At 37.5% G+C, this 26,121-nt stretch overlaps 2 protein-coding genes across 8 annotated transcripts in view; one reads left to right on the top strand and one right to left on the bottom strand.

The window, feature by feature from the left end:
- dync1i1a (dynein cytoplasmic 1 intermediate chain 1a) overlaps nt 1-12,230 on the bottom strand; it is a 98,419-nt gene extending 86,189 nt beyond the window's left edge. The window contains exons 1-7 of one of the 7 annotated variants that reach the window (XM_030147635.1): nt 11,730-12,230; nt 10,811-10,932; nt 10,437-10,551; nt 9,453-9,542; nt 5,996-6,041; nt 4,083-4,142; nt 1,379-1,494 (exon numbers count right to left, since the gene is read on the bottom strand). In XM_030147635.1, the coding sequence (XP_030003495.1) occupies nt 1,379-1,494; nt 4,083-4,142; nt 5,996-6,041; nt 9,453-9,542; nt 10,437-10,551; nt 10,811-10,918 (535 nt within the window). In that variant the 5' untranslated portion in view covers nt 10,919-10,932; nt 11,730-12,230. Of the gene's footprint in view, nt 1-1,378; nt 1,495-4,082; nt 4,143-5,995; nt 6,042-6,159; nt 6,187-7,898; nt 7,905-9,452; nt 9,543-10,436; nt 10,552-10,798; nt 10,933-11,729 lie in introns of all 7 variants that reach the window. The other 6 variants (XM_030147633.1, XM_030147637.1, XM_030147636.1 and 3 more) reach the window with 6 other exon arrangements.
- A 283-nt stretch (nt 12,231-12,513) lies between these two features.
- Nucleotides 12,514-26,121, top strand: part of pdk4 (pyruvate dehydrogenase kinase, isozyme 4) — a 20,878-nt gene continuing 7,270 nt past the window's right edge. Inside the window, exons 1-8 of the mRNA XM_030147819.1 lie at nt 12,514-12,907; nt 13,308-13,449; nt 16,034-16,105; nt 19,830-20,014; nt 20,321-20,410; nt 20,682-20,759; nt 24,592-24,668; nt 24,757-24,855. Coding sequence (XP_030003679.1) covers nt 12,790-12,907; nt 13,308-13,449; nt 16,034-16,105; nt 19,830-20,014; nt 20,321-20,410; nt 20,682-20,759; nt 24,592-24,668; nt 24,757-24,855 — 861 coding nt within the window. The 5' untranslated portion in view covers nt 12,514-12,789. The remainder of the gene's footprint in view (nt 12,908-13,307; nt 13,450-16,033; nt 16,106-19,829; nt 20,015-20,320; nt 20,411-20,681; nt 20,760-24,591; nt 24,669-24,756; nt 24,856-26,121) is intronic.

Raw genomic sequence — 26,121 nt, 5'->3', positions numbered from 1 at the left:
TAGGTTTTTTTTTCCTTTATTCCTATTCTGAACTATATGTGATTCCCCATACAATTTTAAAAAAACTGAGGATTTTTTTTTTTTTTTTTTTCATCTTGAGGACTTAAAGCAAACACACACACCAACGTATACAACGCACATTCATGCAGCAATGCGCCAACATCTGTGAGAAATCATCTTGGGTAACTTTCATCTGCGTGTCTGTTTCCACTTATGACCAGGAGTCAAAAGCATGATGTCCTGTCACTGAAGACACAATAGTTGACAGACAGACACTTGTCAGCTTCCCCCTCTTCTATACTCACTACTCCTCTGTGTTTCTGAAAGGCTTAAATCAGTGAACCAGCTAACCGAAAGAAAATTACATTCAAAAACACAACAACAATTACTACAATGGAAAACCCTCTGTTGTGTCTTGTAGACTCCACTGGACAACTGCATGTTTGAAAGACTATTTAAACCCTTTAACCCCTGACATGTCTTTGGTGAGCATTCTGAATATATGATTTAGTTTAAATATTCCTAAAAATTCAACTGTTTGCTCAATAAGAAAAATTTCAAAATGCGCTGATCTTTCTATAGACATGTGAGCATGCTCAGTAGACCCCCCCCCACCCCATCCCAACACTGCCTGTGTAATTAGGGGCAAAACACAGAGCAATGAGTGAGACCAACTCGCTATAAAAACAGATGGTTTGGGCTTTTTTCTTTTTACAATGTTTTCCTTATCGCTTTTTGGTTTTACTGTTGTTTGCAGTGTTGTTGTGATTTTCCTTTTTTTTTTTTTTAACGTATTTTTACTGAGTTTTGACCATGTAACTGCTTTCTGGAGCCAAAAAGCAACTGGACTGATTTAGAAAAGAAGAGCCCCAAACCAAAAACTACTGGGCCCAAATTCAAATACTTGTTATTCAGTGTGTTCCAGTTCACAGTTCATGTTCAACATCCTAAATCTCTTACTGATGTACATTCTGAGTGCCTAATTTAGGAAGAACTTGCAAAATTTCAATTCCTCTCTTTGTCTTTTTCTGTTATTCCACCTGTTTTGACCCTAAAACACATAGTAAAACAAAACCACTGAAGAAACAGAACACACGTACATACTCACCGCAGCTTTTATGAACCTGAAACAGCTGCAAATTCCAAACTAAAGGGTTAACTGACGGATGATGTGCAATATCAGTAATGAGCATGTTATCATGTGTTTACTGTTTATTTCATTTACTATACCATGCTCTTTTTTTACGCTTCTGTTGATGTTTACATCTTGCTCATTGGTACTGCAACACTGTAAATTTCCATGCCGTGGGACAAATAAACTAATATCTTTTCTCATCTTATAAGACGTACGCAAATTCTCACATGCGCAGAAACCTACCTTCAGACAGGTGGGCGTTGAGTGGCGTCTGCGTCTCCTTGCTGTAAGAGACCACCTCTTTGGGCAGGAAGTCTACTTGTGTGATCTTGGAGGCCCCTAGTCTCTGCATTCTGCGCCTGGGATTCCAAGAGATGGTCTCATTAGCATTAGCATAGTTTAGACTGTACATAAGCACAAGCCATCCTGCATACGAGCCAAAAGATTTTACTTTCTACCAAAGGTCAAGTTTGTCCTTAGAGTAATGTGCAGAGTTCAATGTCTGTAGTAAAGGTTAGCTCAGCATTTAAACTGAAAGGATCTAAAGAAAATGTATAGTGACACCGTGTCCTATTCAATTTAAGTTAAAGGGTCAGATTTACTGAAACTTTGCAGCAGTGCAAACTCTCTTTTGGCATTAAAAACATTTATACTGATTTTACCAACTTTTAGTCTGTTAAAACCATCTTTTAGTTTAGTTTTACTATCTTTTATCCTACATTAACCATCCCTTATGAAATTAAGTGCTCTAAAACTACGTGATCTTGCCGACCTTAATACTCTTATCCTAATGTATAAAGCCTGTGACCATATGCTCCCCTACAGTCTACAGGACATGTTTGAGCCCAGGCAAAGTCACTATAATTGAAGGGGAACTGAAATCTATAAGAAAATTAAGTGTAGAAGAAACATAAAAAGCCAGTGTGTCTCTGTCAGAGGGGTACATCTGTGGAGCAAAACTTAAAAATGCCTTCTTCAATTTGTGCATTTAAAAGGCTGTATAAATCCACTATAATAACAAAATAAAGAACATTATCTGAATAAGGGTATATCTAGTTATAACACAGAAGTACGCATAAAATAAGATATTATTGTAATTAATTGGTTATCATGATAGGAAGATATCACATTTATTGGTCACTGTATTTGTAGTAAATATTTTAAGTGCATATAAATATTATAGTTAAATATGATTGATTACGCAAATCTGATTGTGTGAGGCAATCAAAAAAAGTTTATGTGAATGGTTTGTATGCATGTTTTGTGTCATTGTAAAAATATACAGATGAAAATGTGTTAGCAAAGCAAAGGAAGCAGATTTAATTCAATTATTATTTTGTAAAAAGGGGGTGGGAGTCAGTAAGTTATACTTCTTCCCACTCCTTTTCGAGCGCAGAAAAATTTTGTTTGACCATGTTGTATGCTTCTTTGTTATCTAATGATTCTATGTGCTCGAAATAAAACTACATTTCTACTACTACTACACCAGCTGCGTTTAACCATATTTTACTTGGTTTTATTATCTTTTATATTATTTTATCCACACTTTAGTTTAGTTTTACCAGCTTTTACACTGGTTTTACCCACTTTTAGTCTGTTAAAGATGTGGCTTCACCTGGCCTAATTGCTCATATATTTGTAGAATTTTCCCTTACAGAGCGCAATATTTGGGGAAAACAAACATTTAAATGACTTGTTCAACAATTGTGTCAATTGCCTCATTATTTAACAAAGAAGAAAGCATGTCTTAACCCATGTGCACCAGTTAAATGCAGAGCAGCCACTTCTGTGAACAGTAGTTTTTTCCATTTGAGGTAATTTATGTGAAATGACACAGGGAGTCATTACTGGAACACAACAACTGCAAAATGGATTGTTTAAACTGTGCTGTGTCTAGACCTGAGATTATTAAGGCATAGTACATAGAGACTTACAATGTTATTAAATAGGAGGCACAACAAACGTCATGCAGAGAATTAATAAACTCATACTTTCACAGAGTGTTGTAAGGTTTTATGTCATTATTTACACCAATAAATGCATAAGAAATACATGAAATCTCCAATTTAACCCATAAAGACCCAAAAATCCACCATCATCCAAAACATCTGCAGACGTCAAAAGCTTAATACCTGTTAATCCACTAATCTTATCAATCCATGTAAATAATTGGTGTAAAATACAGTTTGTCATCTTTTCATGGTCATCAGATATGACGCATTTGGACGTTCAGAGGCTCTGTAGTGAACACGGAAACACCGTCATTGGTTTAAGGTCAGTTTATGATATGTTTTACTTAAAAAGTCACTTTTTCTTCATTTTTCTCTCTTTCAATATAATAACCCTCAACTTTAATCTGAGCTTTTATGAACATTGATATGATCGGTGAAATGAATACAGGAAAATACATGATTTACACTGAAAAACACTTAAAAAAATACAGACCCTATTATAATAAATGGTGATAAATCACTTTAAAAAAGTTGAATACAGACAAAAATTCATTTGGGAACTGCCACAAAAGTAGCACTGGGTCTTTATGGGTTAATGGCAGATACATTTACTACTGTTCTGTAGCCTATACAGACAGTTTGCAAAGTTTCCTCTCCTGGTTCTGCATTTGCATTTAACCTACACTTGTGTTAGTGACATTTCAACTAATAAACTGTGTCAGTGTTGTTAATCAAATGTACATATATGCAATCTGGTATTTTTGCTCCTAGTAGATGGTGTCAGTTATTATTGAAATGAACTGGCTGTAAAGAAAAAAGCCACTCTCATCTGCATTTTTATGGCTCACGGCTTTATGCTGCATACTGCTTAATAAATCTGGCCCTAAATACTTCACATTTAAACCCAGAGTCTTTTCATTTCAAATCAGGTGCTTTGTAGCGTTCCTTGCAGACAGTGAACAAAGAAAGTGGAGGTGTAGAAGAGGAAGATGTACCCGAGTTCAGAATCCGCCTGCAGCTGCAGCACAGTAGGGTCTGTGTCCCACTGCAGCGTCCTGATATCACCAACAGGGGGAGGAAGAGAGGACAGGCATGTTTACAAACTGATACAGTAGAACCAACACACAAACACTGGCACACATCTACAGTAACACACACACACATTAACTCAGGCAAGCACACTCACCCACAGACCACTTATCTTTTCTGTTCCCATCAAATTTCATGCAATTACGGCACCGTTAAAGGAAAGCTGTTTAGATAAGCGGATACAGCGTCGGTGGGTTATACATTAGGGAGATTATTAGATTTACTCTATTTATACAAAGACGTCTTCTCATCTTGTGTAGAAGATATGTTGGTGCACTGCCAGAGATAATTCAATGCAGAAATAGTCCACTACTGGGAGCAAGAACACAAAAATCACTTGTCTGCGCTCAGTGGACAAATGTTTTTGACTTGAATCTAATTAAACACATCTACTTAGCTACATGTTATCAGAATAGAAATCTTAAATTTGTTAAATCTTTGTTAAATTGTAGAAATTCAGAAGTGTTAATTATTTGTGCTTTTAGCAAATCTGAGCAAAATCATACATGAAGAACATGAATGGATGCAGAAATGTGTCTGACATCATCAACATATCATTACAGTACTCAAATTCACAAGGTCACATTAAGCAGATGAGAAACCAAAATAAAAACCATCATATTGTAGAATCCATGCATGACAGTTTAACCCTATAAAACCATTTGCATCATATTTGCTACGCCAGGTTCTGAGACCTCTCTTATTAACATGATCAATACTTTGCTTATAAAGCTGTTGTATATGATCCCATGCGTGTTTTCTGCCCCCTGGTGGATTATCATCCCACTGTGTGCCACTGTGGTCAATATGGCTGCTATCATTAAATCATCCACACATTTATTGGAAAGTCTTTGGCTATTTTCAAGAAGTTACACTAGGAAAACCATTTTTATTGTTATTCATTTTTTTAAAGAAGCATGTCATGTACTGAAACAATGCATAGTTACTTGAAAATTGATTCTTTATAGTACAGTTAAATTGTGTTAAAAATGTGTGTACCAAATTTGATACTACAGGCATATAAGGTGCTTTACAAAAACACCTCATGTGAAACAAAAAATATATCATAAACAAAATGATTGGCAAATATTTTGTTTGAATTTTGTTAAAAGATCAAACATCGCAATTCCCAAAAAAATTTGAGTTTTGTGGCTAGTTTTTGATGGGTTAGGGTTTACAGGGTTAAAGTAGTTGTCATCCATGATCAATGAGTTTGACAAACCATCGGTGCATCTGCGTGGTACTTCTAGTTCACTACCTATTGGGCAAAGATGGGATGATTTACTGACCAGGTAAACACACTAAACCCTGGGGAGTTTTACGGCAAGTTAGTACTAAAACTACCAGCTGTGAGAGGATAGCACTTCCAACCCTGTTATACTTTTTGATAATACCTTTTAGGTTCAGTAAAAATGACCATTAGACCTTCAGCTGGTGCCACACAGCACCAGGTGAGAGTGGCAAGGCATTTGTTTAGCGTGACACACTGGCTAGTTTACAGTAGCAGCGATGACACTTGAAACAGCAGATTGTCAACTCTGTGAAGCCTGAAATGACTTCTATGGCTCAACTCATGTGAGCGGAAATCTTCAGGGGTTGGTATTAAGGGAGACAGCAGGGGCTTCAGACGGGGAATTCACCAGAGGGGAGTGGAGGAACGGAGAAAACAGGGGGCACTGCACTGTTTTGATCTTTAAATCATGATGGGAACATATCGGTAAGATCACTGAGAAAACACTGTGGGTGCCTCTCTGTTAAAAAGGGAAAACTCAGCTAAAAGGTGGAGGGGGGGTCCTAGGTTTGATGTGAAAATGCTTACCTTGAGCTCTGTGCTTGTGACTTGTTTTTAGAGAAACCTGACCTAAGAAGGGACACACACATACACAGCCACAAATGGAGAAGCTCAAAATGGCATGCCATCATCCAGGGTGGATTTGGGGGGGAAATAAATTCATTTCATTCCAGACATTGCAACTAACTCACCAATTTGTAAAATCCAATTGGTAAAAGCTAAAAAGAGACAAATTATCTTACAAAAGAGAGCTTTCTGCTAGGAACTTGTAGGGCTGGGTACCGAACTCAGATACTTTTATGGCATTGATGAAATACCAATATAGATAATACAGATGTTGTGTTGCTTTAAACCAAATTTCAATCTATCTGCATCAGCACAACTTTTACATATACACATCATATTTATTTTTGATATGACAACAGATAACTTACTATGAATGCGCTTAGATAAAGTGAAACTTTAATGAGACAGACAACACTATGGTAAAAAGGTTTACATTTTTATAACAGGACTCTTTAAGTGTATAAAAAATGCTTATGAGCTGAAAAATATATCTGTTTTCTATAAAATCATTCTATTGTTTAAGTCATAAAGGTACCAGTAAATTTAACACTTTTTTTTTCTACCTTTTAAAAAAAGTTCTCTCTACACAACTTTTGTTTTTCAAATATCTCCATCCACAAAAATGACTACAAACTGGCACAAACACTCAGACAAACCAGTGTTAAACTGTGGGCAGCATGAATTGGATGTAACAGATGCAGACGCTTTTATCTATCATGGAGGCAAACCGCAACAATTTAAGTCATAAACTTAAGTTACCTTAAGTGCTGATTCAGGTTCTTGAAATGTGTTCCTGACATTAAAGCGGGTTTTTCCAAAACACTGATCTGGTCTGTCTCCCAAAGGTAGCGGTGCTGACCTGGATCTACTGCAGGTCATACACTGATTTATACACCTAGATGTGACATTTCAAGTGCAGCTTCATTACACAAAGCAATAATAGGCAATTTGGAGTGTAATGTTATTGTGTTCGTGTCTCTGTTTTCCCTGTCCACACAGATACTCACAGCCATTCTCTATTATTATAACCCAAACGCCATTTGCATGAACAACAGGCCCAAATATAGAGAAAATATCCATCCTCATTAGTGTGGACAGGGCATAACAGCAGCCATTTTTTGGAACAATACCCAGCCCTCTGAGCTTAGCTGACCTTAGATGAGTTCCCCCACATGCTTCTTCCCCAATTCCACCCCTGGCCATACCAGAACATCACATCACTAATGACCCCTGAGGGCATCACTCGCACTGTGACTTATAGTCTGCTGCCACTGAGTAGCAAATGCAAAGCGCTTGATGACCACTCTTTTCTCAACTGTAGCTTTAATGCACCAAAGCAGCCATGAGCAGAACTTAAACATAAATATTTGCTCCACTTATCTGCTGTGTTGTGAGTGAAAAAGCGTATAAATAAATGGTGCAGAGGCAGGAGCATGTATGACAAGCTACGGTGACAGGAACTCTGAATGAAGCTGTAACAGTGACAAAAGAGGAAAAATGCACACTTTGTCACATGTCAACCATTTGCCTGCTCAAATGTGTAATCAAGTCTGAGGTTTCACAAAAATTGCTTTCAGCTGGCTCTACCATGAATGTCGGTGTTCTAAAGGTTTACGAATATGGTGTTTACCTTCACAGATAATATCTGTACACTGCAGTTTGCACCTCTTCTTATTTTCACACATACTATGTCATTGACGGACTGCCTACTGCTAGAACTTACCTTGAGATCATACTACATACATTTTTGCCAGCTATGAGGAGCAACAAGCACTACAGTGGTCATCAAAACACTGAATGCAATGACAGATGAATACCACATTCAAGGCATCACAGCCTCACCTACAGTCACACTCATCCTTACCTAAACCTGTCACGCCATTGACAAGAAAGAAGAAAATAGATATGAAGGATAAACACAAGTGCCAAATAATAACTACGCCCACATCAACATTTGTAGTATTTTAGTGATGCCTTATAGCAGGGGTATCAAACATACAACCGGTGGTCCAAAATCAGCCTGCCAAAGACTCCAATCTGGCCCATGGGATGAATTTGTGAAATGCAAAAATTACACTGAAGATATTAATAGTCAAGGGTGTCAAACTCATTTTTGTCCAGGTTCCTCATGCAGCCCAATTCAATCTCAAGTGAGTCAGACTAGTAAAATACTATCATAACCTATAAATATTGACAACTCTAAAATTTTCTCCTTGTTTTAGTGCAAAAAAAGTAAAATTACAAGTTACATGTTTACATTTACAAACTACTCTTTCACAAAAAATGTGAATAAGTCTAAAAGGGCTCATATTTTGCTAAACCCACTTTTATTAGTCTTTGGTTCATTTATTTGTGTATTTGGACCCTAATAGTTCAAAAAGTTTGAATTTGAGTCCTCCAGGTGCTGCAAAGCTATCTTTATATTCATTTTGGCAAAAATTGAATGGATTTCTACAACCTGTTTTAATTCCTGCCAAATTTGTTACGTCACAACATTTGCACATATAAGGTCAAGACTTCCAACAAACATTTCTCCGAGTACGACATAATTGTTTGTCAGCAGCAGTGGTTGTAGTCCATACTGAAAATATGTCCAAACTTGGAGCCGATTACCTAAAATGTTCAGTTGTTGGTTGAACGGGACAGAGCAGCGTGGTCAACAAACTGGAGGGGGTGGGGCATGAAGTGGCTCATTTGCGTTTAAAGGGCCAGCGCTCAAAATGACTTTTCTGGTGTCATTAATCAAAAAAAAAAGGGTTGAAGATAGACCTGTGGAGTTCAATTAATGAAGAATTCAGACCCAAGCATAACATTTACAGTTAATGTAGACCACAGGGAAATGTTTTAAAATGCATAACTCCATTTAAAAAAGCTACATAGACTCCTTTGAGACAACTATGTGCAATTTTAACAATATTCTGCCTGTTACTGAATGTTTTGTGTATTTGTAGATCCACTGTAATCTATAAATTGTAATATACATGTGTAAATGAGAAACTGAGGCATAATATTGTTAAAATTGCACTTGTTTTTCTTAAGTTATTTCAGGTTGGTCATGGTTGTTCATGTTACTGTTAGATATAAATATTTATATAATGTAATTTTATTTTTTTCACTCATTATTTTACTACCCTAGCCCTGTTGAGATCACATTGGGCTGAATGTGGCCCCTGAACCGAAATGAGTTTGACACTCCTGCCCTATAGACAATGTTCCTTAGCGCTCCTTATACAGCTCCTTTATAACTTCTCAAGTGTGAGCAAAGTTTCTGGTATTTATAAGTACCTTTCACTGTGAATATTGTGAAAAATAGTTTACAAAATCTGTACACCCAAAGCAAACATAAGTGGGTCAATATAAAAATAAGTAAATAAGACATGTGAGCCAAGACTGATGCTGGACTACATGTGTTTGACCTACCTGCCTGCGGCTCCTCCATCAGCTGAGTCCTGGCTGCCTGTCTCACTGGGCGTGCTCACAGATTTGGAGGGGGACACAGGGGTCGGGACTGCGTAACAAGAATAACATAAATATAACATTATGTTATAGCACAGCAAAGCATGAGCTGCTCAAATAAGAAAAGACAAAAAAATAGACAAATTAAACTAAAAGTTTAAATTACAAAATGTAGACGGGCAGGACTGAGTGACTGTGCATCCCTGATTTAGTCACTTGTACTCTGCTGTGTTTGAAGATGCATTAAAAATAACTTATGATAATCAGGAGCAAAAAAGTGACCTAATTCTGATGTGTTTGGGTGTTGTTACAATTACACACCACTAGAGAACACTGGCTCCAGAAGCTTACTGAAGGAGACACCCTAGGGACACAACCCAGACACACCAGATATGGATAAACGGGGGTAAATTTCACAACAGTACGCTTTTTTAGATTCATATGGGTAGTGAGATGATTGAAGTATTTATCATTTCAAGCATTATTTATTCATTAATACATGCATGTGAGTAGGGAGCAGATCAAAAATGATAGTAAAGGGTAAGCTAAAGGGTAAGTTGGCACAAAATGATAAATGTTCTGCCCAGTCCAAGGACAATGTTTACGGCAAATAATGAAAAGAACATAGGACAAAAATACAATGGTGTGAAAAAACCTCTACCAATATGTCTCACAAGTGTCCAGTCTTAATATGATTCATCATGCAGATACAATACCATGGAGACTATACATTTAATAGTAAGTCAAGACTGGATAAATTACTTTCAGCATTCTATGGTCACAGAAGTTATTTTGACATGATTAGTGAATTATGAATGTTATCATTAATAAAAAAAACTTTGGGTAAGATTGACTGTACTAAACCATCTGAAACACAACCATAAGATAACAGTAACTTTTCAAGATGAAGTCACTGTTAAGGTTTTAAGTACAGTGAGTACAGTACCTAGTGGAGGCTCCGGTGATATGCCAATACTCTGTAGCAGCGCCTCAGTTTCCCTGCGCTTCCGATCCAAGTCTGAATCTTCCGGTGTTGCCTCTGTTTTCTGCTGGATCTCCGACTGGACAGGATGCATAAGATGTGATGTCAGCTTGCTCATCAGAAGTTAACATATTGTAAAGTGCATGCACATTGTGATGAAAAATTCCAACACCAACCTTCTGCACACACATAGTAGTTTGTTTGCACACACGGACACACACAACCTCAGTGTTTTTTGTGTCACGGCCTGACAAAAAGCAATCGAACACACAAATACACACAAGAGTGTGATACAGTATGAGTGCCACTTGCATGAATTTACTCACTTTTTTTCTTACCTCTTTCTTCTTCCTCTCCTCCTCCTTCCTCTTTTTCTCTTCCCTTATCTGGGCAAGGCGCTGCTTCTTGCGCTCCAACTCTGCTTTTAGGTCACTTTTGTCGGACATGGTATCCTATTGGACTGCGAAAAATGATCACAGAGCCACATACAGCATTGATTTCTACTAATGCTTTGGTTTCATTGTAATATGATGCCTATGAATGTGATGCAAAGAATACACCCACAGGGTGTGGCAGATTTACATTCATAATTCATCCATAACTAATAACTAGACAGTATGACATTACTTTCAACACCAATGCTGAAATAAAACATCTTCAGGTTTTGTTACCTAATGAACACTAATCCTTAACAAAGAGTAATGGACTAAAATAGCTTTATGATCCTGCATAGTTTCACATTTCATCTAGGATGTTACAGTAGGATAGGCTGCCTATTAATAGCTGCACCCAGAGAGAGTATTTTGCTGTGTATCAGGCCAGTGTCACATCCATCAGCTGTCAGTACCAAATGAACAGAAGCACCATTTATAAGTGATGAATAATAACATAGAGGCTGGAGGCTTACAAACGTCTGTCACAGCCATTCTGAACAGAAACAGGGAGAAAATAACTAATGGTGTTAAAGCCCTGTAAGAATGATAAACATAAAAGTGAAATAACAGTCACATAATATCCAGTATAACTACAGGCCAAGCAGATGAAAAATAAAATAGAGCAGTCAGGACACACTGTTTAGTTAGCTTAAATGCCTGATATACATATTAGCTTCTAGCTAGCTCATCATACATTTAAAATTTCACGTCATTGCATTCAAAGGCCTTCCCAGAAAATATGGTGCCATGAAAAGCACTTACACACAAAGCAATAATTTAGGCAAAACAACGATTTAATGCCCTGTTATTGTTTAACTCGTACCTCGTCTACTCGTACAGATTATGATGTGTCACCGGCAAAGATGCTGTCTCACTGCTGCACCCGACAGAAAAATCAACACATCCTCTGTCTACTCGGCTCTGAACCAGGGCTTCCCGGCTGACATCGAGCAGGTCGTTTGAGCCTTTCCCGTTGGTTATTGGTGACAGGGGTTAAAACGTTGCATTTCACAGGCCGGTGACCCAAATACAACATGAAACAGGTGCACCGCACGCCGATACATCCCTAGGAGGAGTAGGATGCTGCTGCTGCTGAGGAGAGGAAATCCCACCTCCTTTTGATACGCACCACAGTCCGAGGATGATTTCTGCAACGCCGCCATCTTGTGGTTACTCAGAGAAGTGCGTTGAATTAAAGTTAGCACTTCTACTTTACTCTCTTATCATCTTACCGACGTTATTAGACCACTGGAGGCCTGTGTTAATAATTCTTATCAAACACAGACGCGATAATGCGTGATTTTAACATTGGTGTGAGGCTAGGTTTGGGAGCAGTAGCAGTTAAGCTAGCTTACGTGTAGGACGTGGAGAGGAAACGGGTTGTTTTCATGGTCCGCTACTTTACTATCATGGTTAACGGTTGAAATTTGCTAAGAAAACAGACAAGAGCTAAAACCAGCCCGTCAGTAGGAGATGCTAATATAAACACCGTTGTTCCAGTGCGGCATTAGCTTAAAGCTTCAGTAACTTATTAAAAAAAAACATAAGCCCGCCCAAAGTAATAAAAATCTAGACGCTCATTGGTCCATTCCCCTGTCAATCTTTCCTGCTTCCCTCCCAACAACAATGTACTTGGTGCAGCGCTGGTCAATGTCAGAGCCTGCCTGTTGGACAACACACGAAAACTTACTAATAATGCTAGGAAACTACCCGACTCTAGTCATGACAATGGGGAATTCATTGCTAGCATCCGTGAAAATGCTGCTTTCGTGAGGTGTTTCGTGCATAAAGCCAGGAAAAATCGCAAAACTGGAGTGCTGTTGTAGAAAGACAGGACGTGCTGTCTCACAGTCTGACACTGGGGCTGGAAAAGTAGAGCAACGATGAAGTTCGCTCAGTTTTTACTGAAAAACGGCTCAGTGGCTGGGATACCGAAACATGTAGAGAGGTTCTCTAAGTTTTCTCCTTCTCCGTTGTCTATGAAGCAGTTTATTGACTTTGGTAAGTGCTAGTTTTATCGGACAGTTGATGTTCGTGTGTGTGTGTGTGTGTGTGTGTGTGTGTATGTTTTCCTCTCACACATGGCAGCTGCACAAACTCACGTTATTCTTTATGTAAGCTCTGCAGATTTGGTTAAGATAGGCTGGAAACTGATCCCAGTACACATGCATTGAAGAATTTGGATGAATATTCATTAGATCACTTTATTGTGCAGTTATACTTGTAAAAGTCTCTTCTCTGATGTTGTGTCTCAGCCCAAAAAACTATACAAGAGGTCAATCAAAACTGCTGATAAGACAACATACATCTCTTTTTGACAGAATGGGGTCAAAGTTAGATGCTTGCTCAGTGATTTCTTTTTCCTGACTTTTTTTTTTTTCTGTTATTCATGTGACTATAGGTTCAGCCAATGCATGTGAGAAGACCTCCTTTGTGTTCCTGCGGCAGGAGCTTCCTGTCAGATTGGCCAACATCATGAAGGAAATTGACTTCCTCCCTGACAAGCTCCTCGGCACTCCATCCCTAAAGCTCCTCATCAGCTGGTATTTACACACTGCGCTGCATGTGTTAATCTCTTGTATAAAAACCACTGTTACCACAAATTTACATGGGAACCATTGCTTCATCACATGACAGTTCATAGCATCATATTTGAAGCTTTGTTTACACTTCTGACCCTCTTTGTTCACAATGTATTTTGCTTCCCTTCACCCATTATCCTGAGTTGTCCTGTGTGCACTCACCTCATGATCTTTATGACCTCTGTCTGAATTAGATCAATGAACAGGTGCAACACACATTTGAGGTGGGATTGTATTTTTTCATAACATAATTTATGTGATGCTTCTAGGATTGGATATTGTTGAGAAATGTTCATTACCAGTACCGATACCAATGCCATGAAACTTATTTCAGTAGCAATTTACAGTTTTAACAAAAGGGATATTACAATACACATTATTGTGGGGCTGGGGGATAAAAAAAAACAAAGAACAATGACTGTAGCAATATTATTTCATATCATAGGAAATATTATTGTGGTGCACTATTTGATTTTCTTCAAAACACACAATAACAAAATAAGCACAAAAGACAAAATCAGAGTGTATAAGTGGCATTTTTCCCTCTTACAAATTGTCCTCTGTTATGTTGTCTTGCTCCATCTCTCAAATCCTTTTCATCTTGTTACATCTCTTACTTTGTTTTCATCTTGTTAACTCTTCTACAAGTAACTTAAAACTTCAAATAATTGTCTCCTTTAAACTACATTGATCTACAAGTATAATGCTCTAAAAATAAAAGTAGTGAAACTTTACCACAGTTGGGTCACTAATGAAGTGAAAAGTGCTTGGTCAACACACACTTTAGGGCCAGAATGTGAAATTCTATGAATGAATGAGAGAGAGTGGTCCGACTTCAACACACTGTCTGCATATTGGTGTACATGCACTTTTCACATTCCTTCTAGTGTAAGGTTTATGAGTCTTTTATATGAATCTACATATACCTATGTATATAGGCAGTAACTATCATATATCTTGACATCATCCATCCACCACTTTGTTATGATTTAGTACATTGTATCTCTGAGGCAGATCATTTGTAAAAACTTGAAGACCAGTGCTGACTTTCAGCCCTTTAATGTAAAACAAGTAAAGATTAGACATTAGACAGATATGTAACTCTTCATCATGTTAACATTTACAGCCATATCACCCATCCTTACATTACTATACAAAGCATTATTCTCATTTGCATTTGTCTATATTTAAGCAATTTTGTGGTGTAAAAAATACACCTATTTACCACAACCTGAGGTTGTCTGCTAATAGTATATCAGTCCATGCACTGATGCCGATGAGATTTACTCCTTAGAACTTGAAATTTGGTATCAAATATCACCTGCCATTACCCAGTATTTTTCACTATTTAATAGTATCATTATACCATTTGTAATTGGAATATCAGCCTGTGCAGCCTGTGGCGGTTGCTATTTAAAGTTCCAGATTTAGGAGCATGTAGGGTGCTCTAATTGTAGTCATGGAAAAATGACAATATTTTTGGTATTTCCTTGTTAACTAATATGCTGTCAGTTTAGTCATTGCCAGAAAATACTGTAGATCCTTAACAGCTTCATGTGCTTCATTGTTACCCTGACATACTATTTCCTATCTTCTTGAACTGTAACAATGTGAAGTAAAATAAACAAGTAGAAGTGAGACTTTTATATTGACTTATGCCTATGTTTGTATGTCATACCTTAATACTGCATACAGTAATATGTGTACTGCAACCTATTTATAGCAGAGCGTCCTAATACAGTTTATTTTGTTTAGTGGAGGGATCAGCCCTACAGCTTTTGCGTCAAAATCCTATTTCTGGGTCATTGCACTACTTCAAGTTTTTTTATTTTTCTTTCCACAATTTACGCTGCTTCCCACCAGCTGCTTTTAAAGTACAAGACTTTACAGCAGATGTGACTCCAGTGTGTGCTGCTGCACTACTAGTCATGTGAGGACGTGGTAACAAACAAAGGTCATTTCCCCTCCCTATGCTCCTTTTTTGAGAGCTCCAGTATCTATATTTGGTCATGTGCCTCCTGTAATGCTTCCTCTTCCCCACCACTGCAAGCCAGCAAACTTGCATCACCAGCAAAACAGTTGATCTGATCTGTCACTGGTGTGTTAATGGTGTTTACTGTTGGTGGAGAAGCGTCACGCCTTGATATTCCCTCCCACCTTTGTGAGAATGTAACACAACGGAACATATCTGACATAGAGAGTTGAAGGTCGGTTGAGGGACAGACTCTGCACGTTGAGATCAGAGCCAGAGCACTGTTCACCTTTCACCCACTTCTTCATTTTCAGAGTGAAAGAAAGCATGACTCGCTTTAGCTCACGCCTTTTTCATCTCTTGGCCCAAATACAAAACCTCTGTGCCTTGTTACACGGTTGTTTAACTGTTTGCATGCATTTAGTGCAGTTTTTCCAAAGACTTGAATAATATATCTTGTGGCTTTACATAATACTATAAATCTAAAGATCTCAGTTTGTAGTTTTTTTTGTCTGTTACACTGTGAATATCCCCAAGTTAAGGCTGTGTCTGTGTGTCTTTCCTCCCACGTAGGTATTCACAGAGTTTGCTGGAGCTTGTTGAGTTTTTAGAGGAAGATCCATATGATAAGGATGTCCTGTCAAAGTAAGTCCTTCAGTCTCCATGTCTGACACATCACTGAGATAAAGATTGTCCCTTAATCCCTTCTGAGTTTTTTTTTTTCATCGTCCAATCCAAAACACTTGGCTGCCCCATACAAAAAACACAGGAATTTCTTATGTTTTCTGTACATGACATGGTTTTGGTCATGTGATTTTGACATATGTGAAATTCATGTGGTTTTTCTAAAAGGGGTGACCTCCAGGGGAGATGCAGGAAATATTACTTGGGTTGCCAAATAAATTACAATTTCATTAATTTAAGCATGCTTTTGATGATGTTTGCTGAATTCTTTTGTATTGTTTTAATCAGTGTAATTCTAACATTAGATTTGCAGTTTGTCATGTTACCTATGCTCTGTATTTGGTCATATTTTACATATTTCATATGTTTACATGTTTCCAGTAACACACAGATAAAGCAAAGTTGCAATTTTTCAAATTGTTAGCCTCCTAGCATAATGGCAAAAGTGACACACTATATGGACAAAAGTACTGGGACACATTGATTTCAGGTATTTCTTTTCTAACTGGAGTCTGAGCTACAAAACAATAATGACAAATGTCATAATATAGTTTCATATTGTGATAAATATTATTGCATTGGTTAGTTTTGTTTTAATTGTTATCTTTTCCTCCAAAATGCTACAGAGATTATTTTAACTTAATTTCTCACAACACTAGGGATGGGAATCAAGAACCGGTTCTTTTTGAGAACCGGTTCCCATTAGCTCGATTCCTTGGAATCGTTTGCCTGCCTGCTTAACGATTCTGCTTATCGATTTCGCCTTCGTTGTGCATGCGCAATGACGTCACACGTACGCTGCATTGTTTTGGTCAGAACGTAGCCAACATGGCATTGAGGCAGAAACGGTCTAAAAAGATGACACCAGGTCCACTTACCTGGAACACTTGCAAAGCTTCCATGTCTTCAGAAGGGTGGAATCCCTCCAATATCCTCAAACAGTTGTCCACAGCATGTGAATCATTTACAGCAGGGGTGTCAAACATGCGGCCCGGGGGCCAAAACCGGCCTGCCAAAGGTTCTAGTCTGGCCTGCAGGATGAATTTGCAAAGAGCAAAAATTACACTTAAGATATTAACAATCAAGGATGTCGAACTCGTTTTAGTTCAGGTTCCACGAACAGAACAATGTGATCTCAACTACAACAAGAAAAGCACTCGGAGAGCGCAGACCTCCGCCAAGACAGATCTGCCCCCCCTCACCCCCACCCCGATCACCACCAAAATTTAATCATTTGTTCCTTGCACCAGTATCAACATTTCATGAAAATTTCATGAAAATCCATCCATAAATTTTTGAGTTATCTTGCTAACAAACAAACAAACACACAAAGCAAAGTGATCACAATACCTCCTGGTGGAGGTAATAATAGCATAATAACTAAAACTAACTAACTAATAACTATGAATAATGACTCCAAATTTTCTTAGTTTAATGTGAAAAACATAATATTACATTACACCCATAAATAATGGCAACTCCAAATTTTTCTCTTTGTTTTAGTTTAAAACTTACATTAAATTATGAACATATTATTTACAAACTATCTTTTAACAATAAAATGTGAAAAACCTGAAATTTTATAAGTGAAGTGTTAACATTTTTCTTCCTGTTTTTAAATATTTTGTGCCTTTGTAGATCCAATTCGTAATATGCATGTATAAATGGTAAGTTGAGGTGTAATATTGTTAAAATCACAGTTATTTTTCTCAAGAAAATTCAGTTTTTTCAGGTTATTCACATAATTTTTGTTTGGATAGTTTGTAAATGTACAGGGTGGGGAAGCGAAATTTACAATATTTTGAGGCAGGGATTGAAAGACAGTGTATGACCAATTAGTTTATTGAAAGTCATGAGAGTTTATTTGCCACAAGAAAATTTACATAATAGAAAATGTTTTTATTCTATGTGTCCTCCTTCTTTCTCAATAACTGCCTTCACACGCTTCCTGAAACTTGTGCAAGTGTTCCTCAAATATTCGGGTGACAACTTCTCCCATTCTTCTTTAATAGTATCTTCCAGACTTTCTCGTAATAGTTTTGCTCATAGTCATTCTCTTCTTTCCATTATAAACAGTCTTTATGGACACTCCAACTATTTTTGAAATCTCCTTTGGTGTGACGAGTGCATTCAGCAAATCACACACTCTTTGACGTTTGCTTTCCTGATTACTCATATGGGCAAAAGTTTCTGAAAAGGTATGGATAATAGTGTTAGGTATGATTATGACATCAATATATGTTTGGTTTCAAAACAACTGACGTAGTGCCTGCTGAGAAAAAACAACTAAATGTTCATTGTAAATTTTGCTTCCCCACGCTGTACATACTTTCATAATTTTATTTTGATTGCACTAAAACAAAGAGGAAAAATTTTGAGTCATCATTAATTACAGGTTATTATGCTATTGTTTTATAGGTCCAGCCCACTGGAGATCAATTTGGGCTTAATGTGGCCCCTGAACTAAAATGAGTTTGACACCCCTGATTTACAGGAATGTCACGTATTTGATACTCTACTTAGCGGCGCTTGTGAATGTAGTGGCAGAGTGAATGCCGGGCCGGTTCCGGTGTGGGCAACAAACGCCGTAACTCCTCAAATACAAGTTTCCGAAGGTAAGAAAGGAAAGGAAATGAGGTGCACAACAACGGGAGACAAGCCGAGCCAAGTTGAACCGGTTCCACGTAGTAGAAATGCGGCAATAGAGGAATTAGTAAAGCCTCTTTAGTTTCACTTTCACTGTAAGCCCCCCCCCCCCCGAACCGGCCTAGCATCATCTGTTATTATTATTTGTACATACTGTATATGTTCTATTTTCTGTGCAGAATGGAAATATAAAAGACAGTTAATGCAAACACACCCGTTTGTACTCTTTTATTCCCTCACCCAATGAGAATCGATAAGAGAATCAATAAGGAATCGGATCGATAAGCAATATCGATAATGGAATCGGAATTGTTAAATTCTTAACGATTCCCATCCCTACACAACACTGATCTTGTTGGGGGGTTTTTATCCGTGACTATGATTTTAAATGTTTCTCAGTTTCTCAAATAGTTTTCCTGCTCTGACTGTAAATAATAATTTTCTACCACAACTAACCATCTACTTCCTTCACATCTCATTTAGGAAAAAAAATTTCCCATTAAACTTCAAGGAAATATTGATGTTTATAAATTATATGGACAAAAATATTGGGACACATCATGGCTACAGCTGTAAGATGTCCTGTTCATGATGATTTGACATACAGTATAAACATCAATATTAATAATCAATATGATATTTATCACTGTATGAAACTATATTATGACATTTGTGATTATTGCTTTGTATCCCAGACTCCTGTTAAAAAAGAAACACCTGAATTCAACGTGTCCCAATACTTTGGTCTATATAGTGTATGACTTAAGCACTTATGCCATGAGGTTAACGATGTGTATCTTTCATTGGAATTGTTACTGTACCAAGTCAAGATAATAAGGTGATGTTGAAATGACAGGGAAAAAATGGCTAGGAACCTGTATTTTTGCACAAATTTGGTTTCTGAATGATTTAAACATAAAGCATGGAAAGGTGGGTCCCAGTAAAAAAAAAAGTTTGTGGAACACTGTTTTAGAGCATGTGATACTAGTCATGTTTTCCTTCTCTAACATTAAACTGTCCTCTCATCTCTGCCTCTCAGCTTCACCAAAACTCTGGTAAATGTCCGCAATCGCCATAACAACGTGGTGCCCACCATGGCACAGGGGGTGGTGGAGTATAAGGAGGCATTCGGCGTGGACCCCGTCACCAACCAGAATGTTCAGTACTTCCTGGACCGCTTCTACATGAGCCGCATCTCCACACGCATGCTCATGAACCAGCACAGTCAGTATAGCTCTCAGTGACTATCAGTGAGTTAAGCTTGTGAATTAATGCTATCTTTACTGCTCAGCTCAGTCCAGTATTTGGGAGCCTTTTCAAGCACCTTAAGGGTTGATTTCTCTGTATATTTAGTACATGGAAGACTTGAAAAAAAAAACAGGGAATGTCAGCATGTGTTCAGGCATAAAGAGCTCACTCTGTTTTTACTGCTCTTTATATCCCATTAATCTACCGATGAATAAATAGGCTACATGTCAACGTTATTGATTGTACATTTGCGCTTTTCATCTTCTGCTCTTTGTCCTGTAGCATTAATCTTCGATGGCAGCGTGAACCCAGCCCATCCCAAACATATTGGCAGCATTGACCCCACCTGCGATGTTTCAGAGGTAGTAAAAGGTAATTATTGTTCACCAACATACAACTTCTACTTTGCACCACACACTGATCAAATGACCGGTCTTTTATTAGATGGTTTTATAGAGTCTTTTTACAAGTGTGAAATAAAAACATATTATCTTTGGGTGTATAGTTGAAATACTCACACACTCACCTATCAAACCTAAGTTCACTGAAAGACAGGAAGTATATTATCTCTGTGTTATGCATGTGACTTCTTTGTGGTTAGATTTTCTCACACATTTGTTATTTGTTTGACTTTGTGTTTCAGATGCCTACGAGACTGCCAAGATGCTCTGTGAGCAGTATTATCTGACCTCTCCTGAAATGGAAATCACACAAGTAAACTGTAAGTCATTACCCCTTTAACCCCAAGACATTATTTCTGCTGTGAATTGCTGTCTGTTTCAGTGTCATAGAAGCTACTGTGAGTATGTGCTTGTGTTCCTTTTCTTCAGTGGTTTTGTTTTACTGTGTGTTTTAGGGTCAAAACAGGGTGAAATAACAGAAAGGACAAAGAGAGGAATTGAAGTTTGACAGGTTTTTACTAAATAAGGCACTCAGAATGTACATCAATAAGAGATGTTGGATGTTGAACATGAACTGTGAACTGGAACACACTGAACAACAAGGATTTGAATTTTGACCCAGTAGTTTTTGGGGCTCTTTTTTTTTCTAAATCATTCCAGCTGCTTTTTGGCACCAATTGAACTCTAAAAAGTAGTTAGACGGTCAAAACTCAGTGAAAACACAGTAAAAAAAACATTAAATAAAATAAAACAAAAACAAGGACAAGAAAAGTACTCGGAGAGCGCAGACCTCCGCCAAGGCAAATCAGTGGGCCACCGTGCCCCCCCTCCCCCCGATCACCACCAAAATTTAATCATTTCTTCCTTGTGCCAGTATCAACATTTCCTGAAAATTTCATGAAAATCCATCCATAACTATTTGAGTTATGATGCTAACAGACAAACAAACACACACGCACGCACATAAAGCAAAGCGATCACAATACCTCCTGGCGGAGGTAAAAATGGTGTAAAAAAAAAAAAAAAAAACAAGGCCCAGCATCTGTTTTTATAGTAAGTCTGTCTCACTCATTGCTATGTGTTTTGCCCAACATTACACAGGTGGTGAGCGGTGCACTGAGCATGCTCAGATGTCTATGGAAAGCACAAGGTCTATTCTATCAGCGCGTTCTGAAATTTTTCCTATTGTACAAATGGTTGAATTTTTACGAATATTTAAAATAAACCATACTTTCGGAACGCTCACCACAGACACGTCAGGGGTTAAAGGGTGAAAACCACCACAACATCCCAGTTTGTTCTTGTTGGCATCTCTTCTCTCTTTACTCAGCTATTTTCTGCTGTCTAAAACAATAGTTTCACTGTTGTTCTCTTTAAACTAAGTAAGTATTTAAATTGTACATAATTGCCAAGCATGTAACAGACAGATACGATCTAGAGAAAATCCATCAAAATGATGAATGAAATTGTTCTGGTTTGTTCCGTGTTTTAGTTGGCAAGAAATTCTTCCAGCTAATGTTGAAAACTGCGTGACCTCAGGAGAACCGGCATAGTCTAAAAGGCCTGAAATCACAACTTTCAGTTAAATCAAGCCAAGTCCATTTTATTTATCTAGTGCACATAGAGCAGATGGATTTCGATCTCGCTTAAAGGTCATAGATGACCTCTTGTGGCAGAACGATCCCATCTGCATCATAATTTTCTTACTTCTTATAAAATGTAGGCGACTTACAACTTAACTATACGTTTTCCTTTAGTTTTCTCTGGTTTCTGGTGGAGTCAGCTGTGTTATGGTGTTTTGTTGTTGCTCTTTGTCTGGATTCTGCATTTTTGCATCATTTTGGACTCAAATTACTACAGTATCAACAATATCTAGTTGAAGTAAACACTATCAGCGTTTTCCTGTACTCTGTATCTGCTGTGTTTCCATTTATTATCTAGGCTGTGGTCGACTAATTTGTCCAATGAGTTCAGAAGTGTGACACACAGGTCACTGACACATTTTAATTCTTTGTCATTATTTCTTCCTCAACAAAACAACACATTACACAAACTTTGCAAGTTATCACTGTCTAAACCCAAATACGTCTGTAAAAACATTTACAAGCAACATATATAAGATGCTTTGACATTCTTTGGAGTCTTCATGGGAAGCTGATGGTATGAGATATGAGAGCTATAACGAATGGAACAAGTCTATTATTCTGCAAACACGCTGACATCTTCATCACTTTGGTTCTGTCATGAATGCATGTGTGTTTAAAGAAAACAAAAGCATACTATATATGGGTGCTTCTATGAAACCGGTCCCTACAAACAGGATATGGGAGCTAAAATTTCAAACCAGATGTAGACTAATGTTATGAAGCAAGTTTGGTGGCACTTTGGGTCTATTTTAAAAATAGTTACCACTACTTACTACTAGACTATAGTTACTGAGAAGTTACTGAGATAAAAGAGAAACTATTTTTCAAATAAAACACGTTTTTATATTATTTTTATACAAGAATCCGCATGTAACACAAAAATTATGCACTATTTTTTTTCAAATATCTGTTTATTCTCTCACAGGTGCATTTTGGGAATCGAACCAGTTATGTAAGGCAGCGTGTTTCACAAAAATGACCGCTGTTGCAAAATCACTCATGATTTATATGTGTTTAAATGGGCAAGTTCCACATGTAACACAAATGGACACGATGGGTTACATACAAAACCTGGAATGAGACTGCTGATTCATGAAAAACCTGCATGTCTGGATTAGAAAAAAAACATTAGGATCATCAAATTTAACATTTATAGTGGTATATAAGACCATTTCAAGCCATGTTTTCCAAATCAAATGCACTGACACCTTGGTAGCTTTTTATGTCCCAGTTTTGGTTATATTTTTGGCCCCAATATTTTTTCAAAAATTCATTAATTATGGAATTGCTCAGAGCAAGAGTATAATTTTTTTGTATTTATCTGAGGTCATCATTAGATACATCCTGGGGGGAAATATGTCTGAATTTCTCTTTTATTATTGGGTCTAAAAAAGCTAGTAAAGTGCCAGATACCAAAATGTACCCAGTTTCATAGAAGCACCCATAAATATTTTCAGTTGATGTAACTGAATAGTTCTCCAGCAGAGATTAGAAGGAAAAGTTTTTGTGAGACAGATGAAGGCATTGCTTTAACAACAACAACAATAATAATCAATTATACATACTTTAGTGTGGATAGACACTGTTGTATCTTTATAAACAGACTGAAATGAACTCACTAACTTAGTAAAGTGTATGAATGCCATTAATTCTACCAATCCATAGAATAGCTCTGTGCTAATGTGCTAAACTCTCTGTAAAATATCATAATAATAATTACACTGATAAATTAACCATTTAAGGCAAATATTTGTTGAGTAGAAAAGTTTTGACAGTGCTGTTGTTTATTTTCTTATGATATGATCTGTTCAATCCCTCTGAAAAATAGATCGTAGGATGAATCATGATCTAAGGTTTTGATACATTTCAGCCCAAAGTACAAATTACCAAACTACCTCAAAGGGGTTTTCTGTCTGTATAAGATAAGATAAGATAAGATATTTTTTTTATTAGTCCCACAAGAGGAAATTCCTGATTTACAGCAGCAAAACAGGAAGCAGCGGGTTGTGATCCTCCATATCCTTCAATATTTTCATCTTATTTCGGTTCAGACAGTGTAAGACTCACAGCTGCACTTGGCTCTGAACATTTGAGAAGGTTTGGGCAGGTTAAATATTACAGATCGACATTAAGATTCTGTTTGTTCGGATTCTGTTCTCGTCGCACCAACACCAAAGCAACATGGCAGCTCACATAACCATGATATTTTGGCTTCACTCTTCCACAACACCACCAGGTCATCTATTTATATATTTAGACTTTTGACTCAGGCTGATAGAAGAAGTGCTGAAAGACAACAACATGTAGAGAGAGAGAGAGGGAAAGATAGAGGAAGAGTGGAGCAAAGGTTCAATCCAAACCCAACATCTGCACCTACAGTATGTTGATAAGTAAGATAAAATGATCACTCATCAACAAGGTTATAAAGTGTCTCAGCTGAAACACATTCACATATTAAGTGAATGTTTGTTTTGTTGTATGATTAATGCTGTGGTTTGTTTCCCAGCCAAGAACCCTGGTCAGCCACTCCACATTGTGTACGTGCCATCCCATCTTTACCACATGCTGTTCGAGCTTTTCAAGGTGCAGTTACAAACCAAACCTGAAAGCGACTGCAATACAAAGGGATGATAAGAGGATGTAATGAAATGTGTTTTGTTTACATTGTTAGAACGCCATGAGAGCTACAGTGGAAACTCACGAGATGAGCCCAACCTTACCACCAATCAAAGTACGCGTTGCCCTGGGAACCGAGGACCTCACCATAAAGGTAGACGAGGAACTTTTGGACTAAATTTAGCTCTGTACGCACATTGAAGCTCAATTTGTAAGTCTACAACCTGAAATCCAAAAAAACACTTAAATTAAACATGAAAACGGTGACTGAAATACATGAAAATCTCTACAATAGAACATGCTTTGATAGTTTCACCTCCTGAAATTACCTCGTAAATCATGTCCATGGTATGAAAACACCAAGTGATGGAGAGTTTGTTTCTCCCTGCAATCTACTCTTAAGGTTTTCATCAGTACAGTGTCTTCAGCGTTGCATTTTGTGGTTCAGGATGCTCCACACCCTCCTCTTCCTCAGCCAGGCCTTTGTGTGCACAATGTGGATTTATACTGAGGTGTTTAATTATGCATGGGTGTCGTTGGAAAAGTTGTTACCTTGAAGGTTGTGTTTGTTGCTCTAATACCTCAAGGTAATTATGAGCATTAATAGTGCAGCACAATTTTGGCAGTGACCTTTGGCCTTTGCACTGACACAACGTTTGACCGTTTTCTGGACTCGTTGCTGGTTAACTGTCTGGAAGGTCCTCCTTGTTTTTTGTCCATCAATCATTTCCACAATTTTCTCACACATTTGCCAACAAACTGGCGATCCTCAGGCCAACTTTTCCCCTTAAGGACTAGACCAGTGGTGTCAAACTCATTTTAGTTCAGAGGCCACATACAGCCCAATGTGATCTCAATTAGCCGGACCAGTAAAAAAATACCCTAATCCAAAATGTTGTCATTTTTTTAGTGTGAAAGTTAAATGACATCATAAAAATGTGAATAACCTGAACAACCATCTACAACCTGAAATATCTTTTGGAAAAATAACTGCAATTTTAACAATATTATGTCTCAGCTTCTTATTAACACAGTGAATCTACAAATGCAGAAAACATTTAGTAACAGGCATGATATTTATATTTATATATGTGTGTGTGTGTGTTAAAATTGCACTTATTTTTCTTAAGACTTTTCATGTTGTTCATATTTGTTCAGGTTATTCCCATTTTATTGTGACAGGATAGCTTGTAAAAATTTCCATAATATAATTTTACTTTTTGCCCCTCAGCCTAGGGGTATTGTAATCATTTTGTCATCTGTCTGTCTGTCCATCTGTCTGTCCATTCAACGACATAATTGCATTATCTGAAGAATGCATTGAGATATCTGCACCAAATTTATCCTGTGGATGCATCTTGGCATAGAGCAGAAGCCTATTGAAAATAGGTGACCTCGACCAACTTTTTCAAGGTCAAAT

This window comes from Sphaeramia orbicularis, chromosome 11 (genome assembly GCF_902148855.1).
Source record: "Sphaeramia orbicularis chromosome 11, fSphaOr1.1, whole genome shotgun sequence".
In the NCBI taxonomy this organism is placed as follows: domain Eukaryota; kingdom Metazoa; phylum Chordata; class Actinopteri; order Kurtiformes; family Apogonidae; genus Sphaeramia; species Sphaeramia orbicularis.
The sequence above is the reverse complement of the archived record's forward strand: the minus strand, read 5'-3'. Positions and strand labels throughout refer to the sequence as shown.